The sequence below is a fragment of the Chiloscyllium plagiosum genome, unplaced genomic scaffold (assembly GCF_037043375.1).
Source record: "Chiloscyllium plagiosum isolate Xiang-an unplaced genomic scaffold, Cpla_swu_hap1 HiC_scaffold_1, whole genome shotgun sequence".
Taxonomy (NCBI): Eukaryota; Metazoa; Chordata; class Chondrichthyes; order Orectolobiformes; family Hemiscylliidae; genus Chiloscyllium; species Chiloscyllium plagiosum.
This window is the reverse complement of record NW_028270139.1, coordinates 133205354-133215540: the sequence shown is the minus strand read 5'-3', so window position 1 is coordinate 133215540 and position 10187 is coordinate 133205354. Positions and strand designations below refer to the sequence as shown.

The 10187-nt window shown below is 37.0% G+C and overlaps 1 protein-coding gene across 2 annotated transcripts in view; it reads right to left on the bottom strand.

Moving 5' to 3' along the window:
- Positions 1 to 8609: 8609 nt before the first annotated feature.
- The window catches only part of smad2 (SMAD family member 2), a 120340-nt gene continuing 118762 nt past the window's right edge, over positions 8610 to 10187 (bottom strand). For both annotated transcript variants that reach the window (XM_043717159.2, XM_043717223.2), the window contains one exon: positions 8610 to 9636. In XM_043717159.2, the coding sequence (XP_043573094.2) occupies positions 9513 to 9636 (124 nt within the window). In that variant the 3' untranslated portion in view covers positions 8610 to 9512. The remainder of the gene's footprint in view (positions 9637 to 10187) is intronic.

The following is a 10187-nucleotide window of genomic DNA, read 5'->3' as shown; positions in this document are numbered from 1 at the left end:
GAGGTAGGTTCTTTTCGCAGAGTTGTGAATGCTGTGTAGGTCAAAGCAGAGTCATTGGAGACATTTAAGCTGCTGCTGGACATGCACATGGATAGCAGAGAGTTGAGGGGTGCGTAGGTTGTTATTATATTTTACATTAGGATTAAATCTCGGCACAACATCGTGGGCCAAAAGGGCCTCTCCTGTGCTGTAATTTTCTATGTTCTATGAATGGTGGAGCAGGATCAAGCAACTGAACGGTGTGTTTCTGCTCCTATTTCTTACATTATTCTTATTGAGCAGGTTTAGTGATGTAAATGTGGGAGGACATTTCCTCTCGCTGGAGTGCCTAAAGCTTTTAATTAAATGTCATGGGGATGACGCAGGAAGATTGAGCTGAGGTGGAACTACAGTCATAATTCAACTGAATGGAGCAGCAATTTTTTTTAACCTTATTTTCCTTCTAAACATTGTCATAACCTCAGTTTTTCAAAACAGCTCTGGGAAGTCGCTAACCCAAAAAAACTGTGGAAGTTCAATCTTTGGATTTCAAAAAAAAGCTTGGAAATCTCAAATTCCATCATACACATCCATGAAGATGCTGATTCTTGTTCAGTGTACCAAAGAATAAAGAAAATATATCCAGTGAGAAATGTACAAATGAAATACAAATTATGACAGGCTAGGTCAGATAGTACACCACTAACTCAATAGAGGAATCAGAAACATAGCATCATAGTACAGTGGAGAAAAAGATGCCATTCAGTTTATCCTGTGTTGACTGATTAAACTAGCTGCTCACTAATCCCATTTTTGAGCATCTGGGCAATAGCCTTATTGTATTTCAGGTGCAGTGCCAGGTTCCACTTACTTAAACTGTTTAAGGATTTCTACCTTAACCAAACAAGGTAGTGAATTCCACCCACCCCCTCTCAGTGAAAGCTTTTCCTCATGTCCTCTAATCTATTAATCACCTTAAATCGGTGCCTGTGGTTGGTGACTGCTACTTAGGGAAAGGAAGGCATTCCCCCAACCATTTTATTCAAGCCCCTCATTACTCTGTACACCTCAAGTTACTCTTCTGTATAAAAGTGAGCAACCCTAGCCGAACTCAACTTCCCAAAGCTGCAATTTTCAAGTCCAGGCAACATTCGTACAACTCTCTTCTGTATTTCAAGCACAATTGTGACTGTATTGTAACAGGATAACAAGAAGTGTACACAACTCCAGCTATGGCCTAACTCGTATAGTTTATAATTCCAGCATTGCATTCCTGCTTTTATATTCAATAGCTCATCCAGTGAGGTGTGTATACTATAAGTTGACCACTTGGTCACTACTAAATACAGAAGATTTAATTTGAAGATGATTCTACCAAGCAGTGAGTTAGCATCATTTTGGTCAGTTCAGTATTTAAGGCAATTATGAATACATTTTGAAGAAATGTAATAAGTTGATTATGATTGCAACAGTCTCTCTCATTCTATGTGGCTAAAAATATAGGTCCCTTGCAATCAGAAATACACTAAGTTATAAATCAGGAACAAAGATGGCAGACCAATTTAATACATATTTAGTTGTGTCTTCTCGGGGGAGGGCAAAACTTGTTGGATAACTGTTTAGAGAGGGGCAGGAACTAAAGGAAATTAGTAGAGTGGGATAATGCTAGAGTGCATTATAAAATATTTAATAGCAGGGTACTTGGAATACAGTGACAGGATTGGTCAGAGTCAGTACAGATTTATGAAAGAGAAATCATGCTCGACAGACTTACTGGAATTTTGCAAAAATGCAACAGTAGATTTAAGTGTAGTCAATGAATGTGGTTTACTTGGACTTTCAGAAGGCATTTGATAAGATCCCACATAAGAGATCACCTTACTAGAAGATTCAAGCATATGGTATTGAGGCAGTGTACGGACACAAGCTAGTACAGAACTGGTTAGCGGATGTAGATGTGGGGCATCTTAACCACATCTTATGGCCTGGTGATCATTGAACATTTGGAAAAAAAGGCAACATTTTGCAGATTTAACATGAATTAATGAAAGGAAAATGTTTGACAATATTACTTGTAACATGAACCAGCAGATATTGTGTATTTGAGTTTTCCTAAATGATAGGCTATGACACTTGAATTATTGCACAGGTCTGCACTTGAACCCAGCAATTAACAATGTATATTAATGATTTAGAGGAGGGAATTGAATAGAATATATCCAAGTTTACAGACGACACAAAGTTGGGTGGGAGGGGAATCTTGAAGAAGGATGCAAAATGCTTCAGTAAGATTTTGACAAAGTGAATGAGTGGGCAAAATGCATGACAGATGCAGTATAATGCAGATACATGAGGTCATCTACTTTGGTAGAAACAAAAACATGTTGGCATATTATCTGAATGGTGATAGATTGAGAAAGGGGGAGGCAGCGCAATAGGACTTGGGTGCCCTCCTATACCAGTCACAAAGTAAGCATGCAGGTGCAGCAGTCAGTGAAGGCAGCAAATGGTATGTTGTCCTTCATAGTGACAAGATTTGAATATTGCAGCAAGGATGTCTCGTTGCAATTGTATAGGGCCTTTATGAGATCACACCTGAAGTAGCATTTGGTTTTAGTCTTTTTATCAGAGGGAGACTGGCTATGGAGGAAATACAACAAAAAGTTTAGCAGACTAATTCCTGGAATAGTAGGACTGTTGAATGAAGAGACAGGTTCAGTTAGGACCATATTCACTGGAATTTAGAAGGAGTATGATCATATATAAACCTGTGAAATTCAGAGTCCAAAATTAATGTATCATCTGGGCTCTGCAATGTAGAGCTTTGAAGAGCTAGGTAGATAGGTTGCTTGAAAATTAGTGTACTTGCTTTAATGCCTAGAGTTCACCTCTATGTTCCCATTAGTTTGATGCCTTTCCAAATGAAGCTTTCTCACCATGGCAAGCCAGGTCTCCAAGAAATGTTTGACCTCATGAAAAATGCTTGGAGGGCCTCACGATAATTTGTTATCCATCTAAGAGTCTTATTCTGAGATTGAGTTCGATGGAGAGCAGTTAGAGAGTCTGGTTTTCATTATATGCATGACATGGCCTGCAGTGGAATAAAAACAAAATGCTGGGGAAACTGAGCAGATCTAGCATTATCTATGGACAGACGAGTTAATGTTTTGAGTGAAATATGATGATTAGAGGAATTCTTTCTCCACTAGGTGTGCTAAGTTTCTCCAGCTCTACTTTTAGTTGCAGATTTCCCAGCATCTGCAGTATTTTGCTTTTACTTGTCCAATGAAGTTAGTCAAAACATTAGAGTCTTGTTGCAACTTTAAGATGTTGTCGTTGATCACATTTCTTGCCATTGGATTGAAGGATCTTACAAAGACACTGTTAGTGGTATTTCTCTCCAAAGCTTCGAGGTACATGGTACAGGTGTGTAATTCCCAAAGCATACGATTTCAGGTGTTACTGCTTCCCAGTAAAGTTTAAGAACTTTAAGAAACTCAAGGTATAGAAAATTATCCATATTGTCCAGAATCTTGTCAATGATCTTAATTTTGCTGTGGGATCTAGTTGGAAGACCTTATTAAATGAGAGGAGGTGGAAGTACTTCAGACATAGGATGGTGAATTTGTGGAACCTATTGCTGCAGATGGCTGTGGAGACCAAATCATTGGGGATATTTAAGATAGATAGGTTCTTGATTAATAAGGGGATCAATGGTTATGGGAAGAAGGCAAGAGAATGGGCCAGAGAAACCTATCAGCCATGATCAAATGGAGCAGCAAACTTGATATGGTAAAGGGCCTAATTCTGCTCCTCAGTCTTATGGTCAAGTAGATAACCTCTAATGAATGTACAAAATAGTTTTATTTATAAACATGCTTTATGCAGATGGAGAGACTGAACCAGAAATCAGGCTCAGAAAGTTAAAAGGATTGGCTTGGAGAATAAATTTGAATCCTGAAAGAAAGAAAACATTTTCCTATGGCCCTTCTTATGCCTGGCTATCAAGTATCAGTACCCCTTTAAGTGCACTCTGTCCATGATGGCCTGAGTCTACTTCTTTCCGGTTCACATCCTTTATTAGTTCACTCATTCAGCCAAGATCAGTCTCTCGTTAAGGCTTCACACCCAATGAAAGGTGGGAAAACAGCAACTGCCAGAACCAAGATACAGCTACTAGTGTCAACAGTATGCCTGCATGCTACACAAAATGACCATTTTTTTTTTGTCAGTCTCTGACAAAGTAAATGTAGATAAAAGGGCCAGAATTATAGATGTTCACCATTTTTCCTGCACTTTGCATCCAAGTGTAATCTAGGCACAAAACAAATGAAAAAAAACCAAGTTATTTCCTTGCCAGATTGTCAAGGATAATGTGAAAAATTATACATTCACCATGCCTACTACCACTCCTCACCTCCTCCTTTTCATTTTACAAACTTCTGTGGAGATAAATACCTTCCGATTGAATTTTGCAGAAGAATTTCTTCTTTAAAATTTCACATTGGTGTGGGTGGTTGGAGACAGAGCCCATTTATGGTGGCAGCGCCCTTTTCCAGCTGCATGACATGGTGACTCACTTCTGTTTCTTGCTATCTTTCACAGCTGAAAGATTTAAACACACCTCACAATTCACCACCAATTCCAAGTGGCACAAATTAGGAAAATAATCTCCTTATAATGGAAAGATAAGTTGACTTTAATGACGATTGGTGGGAAGAATGCACTTGAAATGGAGCTCCATAACACTTTTTGTACAACTGGTGGAGTTAATTCAATCAGCAAAAACAAACATTGGTTCTCTTCATTATTGCTCACTGGAACAAAATATTTTCACCAGACTTTTCAACGAACTCAAAATAACATGTTTATTCTGGCAAACTTATTCTTTAAATAAGTGGCAAACTGGTTATCAACTAAGCTACACAGAAATTAAACAATATCCCCTTAATCTCAAGCATACATTTGTGCACAACAGGACAAAAAGACATGCGTGACTCTGCAGAGATGTTATGGTTGGGGGAATTTAGGCACACAGTAAAAACAAAACAACATCCATCTAGGCTAAGGGACAAAGTCAAATGACAAAAAAAATGCTGACTTCAGTTCCTTTGAGTTTCTGTCAATGAGATCAGATTTCTGACAGTTACAAAATAATGAAGAATCTTCAGACCAGACTTCAGATTCACCCGAGAAAGTGTCCTGATTTTTGAAACCTTACCAGGCTGTTTCTATACCTCCCTTTTGGTGAAACAGTTTGAGAGTTTCAGCTGCAATGGTCAGACACATGGCGAGAAACAGCACTGCTTGTCCTTGTAAACTTCAACTGTCCGCAACTCTTGACATATAGTGAATAAGAAACAGTAATTACCTCAGTTCAAAAATTGTTACTACTCAATAACAGCACAGATTTATTCAGATTTTATGGGTCTGCTTTTTTAATCATTAAAAGATATAGAACTCTAGTCTTATCTCATGAAACACTTAGCTTTCCAAAGCGACTTTTATATTAATAAAAGCAAATACAGCATAGTTTTCTTCAACGTTGACTTAATAGTTCTAAGCAATCGCATAATAACTTTTACAAGTCAGTAAGGTCCAAAACTGCTTAAATTCTAATTCTCATAATCCACATAATTCTCATAATCCACAAATGTATGCATCCACAATTTTAAGTCTAGCATTACTGATTACTTTTCTTCACATCGCCTCTAAGCTTTGTTCAGAGAAAAAAGCGGTGTCATGTTGATAACCACAACAATCTCCCAGACAGAGTGGTTAGCATCTGGATGGTTAGCTAGTTTTTGTCCTCTGTAGATGTGAGCTACTCAAGACTGAAGGAACAGTCAACCACTGGACCCGACATCAAAACCAAAAGGTAGGCATTCAATCCTCTGAATGCAGTTCAACATTTAAATTCCATTAGTATAATTATAACACTGTCCTAATCCCTCAGATTACGAAATATATTGAAGGTTAAAATGAGGCAGCGATTGCATAACATTTCCATAAATTATATTAACCAAAGGGAGAAAAACATCTTTTTAAAATGGTTTCTTTTTAGTACCACATTGCCTCTCAACATATGTCCACTTCGACTGCGAAGATATTTCCTATCGTTTAGCATTGGTATTATGCAATTATGGAAAGAGAACTCCAAATACCTCAAAAGCAGAAACAGTATTATCAAAAAAAGTCTAATCATTTCTGGGTAATAAGTGTTGACATTTTGTACTGTATTCAGACAGAATTCAGGTCTCATTCCACTTATTAAATTTATAGCTTGCAATACAGCCCCACATTCGAAATAAAAACAAAAGGACATCAGAATTAAAATTTTTATTAGTGTATTCACTTTGTCTGCATATGCAACAAACCTGAAATATTTTCCCCCTCAAGTTCATCAGTTCTACCAATACAGAATTCTACTGGTAAAACAAGCTCACAAGTAGAATGGTAAAGGCTCTGCTAGTTTCCTTTCAAAGGTCTGGCCCATCTTCTATTATTTGGTACTACGTTCATTCATTCCAAGACTTTATGGCAAGCAGATGGCCTACAAACAGCCATCGCCGTACACCTTTTGGAAGCATTAACCACTTGCCATGTCGGTTCTCAAAAAATAAGCTATCACCAGTTGCACTTACAAAGTACAGCACTAGTGTAATGTAGAGGATAAAACAACAAAAAGAAATTTAAAAAGCAATTCTGTAGCTGCCACAAAAGTGATATATGACAGACAGCTAGATCACAGAATTATTAGCAAGTTGTACGTGTTCTATTTTACAAGTTACATAGCCCCTCAAAAAGATCCCACCTGTAGCCACCCTGCCAAACAATCAGAACACATTAAAATATGTATTCTTTATGATTTTTGGGTGCATGAATTTTGAGTGTGAGGATCATGAAGAACATGTACAGCTATTATCCAATCATTATATTAAAATTGCAAGGTGGATTGTGCCTTTTTGTGGCTATTTCTCAAATATAATTCAAAAGTGAGTCAAATCACTGCTTCAGAGAAGCAATGTTTAAATAAAAAAATTGCAATTCTAAAATGATTAAGATGCGTCATTTATAATTTTACACTACATCTCACAGCTTTTTACAGCTTGGGGGAGGAAGGAGTAGGAAGTAAAGGAGGTTTGTGGTTAACTTCTACCTTCCGAAAAAGGGAGTATTTAGCCTAAGCGGATATTCTGCAAGTATGAGAAGTCCAATGTAAGACTGAACGACAATTTAAATCAGTAATAGATATTTACAAGATGTAACCAACGTCCATTATATTTAACATGACACTGCACTGACAAAATGACTAAATGCAAAATTGACTAAAAACACTGAAGCTGCAATTTTCTCAATTGTACTCTTTCAGCCTATACCTAAAATTGGCTTAATAATATGGTTCATATAAACTTGTTACCCTCACCCTCCACCCCACTTTACAGAAATGATCCAAAAAAAAAAAATCAGGCTTCAACTAAAATGAAAATGGCACAGACCTCATGGTTTTGCATTGATTATTTCTGAACCAGAGGTAACAACTCAATGAAGAGCAGTGATTGGCATCAATAAATAAAAAATCCAAATATTTTCAATGCCATGAGTAACATACTAGTATTAAAAAAGGGCCCTTTCAAACAAAGCCCCAGTCCCCAATACTGTTAATTTCAGAAACAAATTGCTCAACAATTTGCAGAAAAGATCCTTTTACTGGCTGTTACTATCCAGTTTCACAAATTTTCAGTGCTGGGAGAAGGAACATAACTTTCGGTCAATATTAAAACTTACAATTATCAGGCAAAGGTAAGTACAATATGGCATTTATCTCTTACGTGTGAAGGGTCTTCTAGTTTACCATTAAGACATTGTCAATTTCAAGTTTTAAAAGCCTTGATAAATGTGAACCTTTGTTCCAAGAATTTCCCCAAATAGTGACACAAAAGAAATCATAAGCAAAAGGAGTTCAGCAAAAGTTATTGTCACAGCATGCATAAGAACAGCTACAACCTCTACATAATGCCAGGAATAGAGAGAACAGCATTTATCAGTACCATATACATTCTAAAACAAATTTAAATGAAATAGAGGCTAAAATAGCTTACAAGCTTCTCAATTTTACATCATTTTGAATCAATACGATCAGAATTAGGCTGAACAGGTACCAAAGGTAAATAAACTGCATTATGCTGTTTAATGCAAGGTCCAACTATTTAACGATTTGATAAAATGCTGTGAAATAATAAAGTATTCCCATTTTTCATGAAGTTCACTTATTTTCAGATGAGCTACATTTAGGAGAAATTTATTATAATTTGACATTTTTCCTAAACTAAAATCAACAACATGCCGGATCTGACTACAATTCTGTCCATTTCCCTTTATAGCTGAAAATGTGTTGCTGGAAAAGCGCAGCAGGTCAGGCAGCATCCAAGAAACAGGAGAATCGACGTTTCGGGCATAAGCCCTTCTTCAGGAATGAGGAAAGTGTCCAGCAGGCTAAGATAAAAGGTAGGGAGGAGGGACTTGGGGGAGGGGCACTGGAATCCCTCAAGTCCCTCCTCCCTACCTTTTATCTTAGCCTGCTGGACACTTTCCTCATTCCTGAAGAAGGGCTTATGCCTGAAACGTCGATTCTCCTGTTCCTTTGATGCTGCCTGACCTGCTGCGCTTTTCCAGCAACACATTTTCAGCTCTGATCTCCAGCATCTTCAGTCCTCACTTTCTCCATGTCCCTTTATAGGCCATCACTGAAAATGTATGGATAGTGAAATGCCAGTTTCAGCTACATTCATTCCTTTTAGTGGTGAGTCCAAATTTACCTAACTTTGGCTGTCACAACTCAGTGTTTCTCCAGCAATAAGGGTATCACCTCAATCTTTGGAAAAAAAATTCTTACCAAAATGCCAGTGATATTTTGTTAATAAATGAGTGTTTATGGTAATTATAATCCAACGTGGAAAATTAAAATTCATGTTATGCTTCCCACTACCAGCTACTTTTCAGTTTCTAATTTTAAATTCATTAACTGTGCTTTTTATTTGCAATGTGTATCAATTATATTACTCATCAAATTTTAATTAATTAAAGGCAGGGAAGGGGCTGGTGGGGGATGAGACAAAGAAAGCGATAGAGATTTCATTTAATGAAGAATCCATTCTAACTAATGTGCTAGGAATCACAACTGAATTACTGTACATGTCATTGATGGACCTCAGACACTCGACACGTGCATTAACGCAAAATGTCTTTTTACACAGCTTTCCCTTCACCCTCAACCATAAGCTATATTCATGTGTTTAATACACTAATACTAATAAATTTTTGTCATAATCTGGGTGTGGGGTAATAAAACTCAACAAGGTGCTTAAGTTGATGAGATCAAGTGCCATTCTTTTTGATTTTGTTTTGTATTAACAAACAGATAGTCTCTGGGAATAACACAAATACTAAAACAGAAAAGCTGTTTAAGTCTGTTGATTTGACTCCATCTTATGTTTAGTCCCATCTTGATACTGAAATAGGGACATAGTTATTTAGGACATGCTTGAGCAACGGACAGAGGGAGACCCCATTTGGGTTAAAACTTTGTCAAGCCATTGCAACGGTCCATTCAGGTGAAGTTCAATCCAACAAGGAGTGCTCGTCACAGTCTGCCGTCTAAATGAACAAAGAAAAGTTTAAACAATTAGTACCATGTAATGAAGGTACAATAAATAAGTTAGACTAAAATACAATAGATTTTGAAATTGTGTGGATTTGAAATGGGTGAGTTTGTCAAAAATAAACTTTTGCCCCAAAATGGCTATTGCATTTGCTCTTTTAATTCAAATAAAAATATTTTGAATCAATTGGCAATATAATTATCAGTCAGGTGGGTACAAGCTAGTGGCTACATGCCACTCTATGAACTTTATCCAGGTTTTTCACCTGACCGAAATATTAAGGAAGCTTTGTATTGTTACAGATGCCCACTTGGATAAAAGATTAAAGCTGGGATTGTATAACAGATCTCCAAGTACTATTAAAAGGAGCGCAATATTCCAGTCCATTAGTCAACATTCTTTCCTTGCTTTCCTTAACCATTATCACTGTTGCAATTATTTGGTCCTATTTTATAGACTTCAAAGTTTCATTACAAACAGGTGCTTCTTTGCTTTAGTACTCTTCTATTATAAAGGAATTAGGCTATGGCTCCTGACTTAATTACT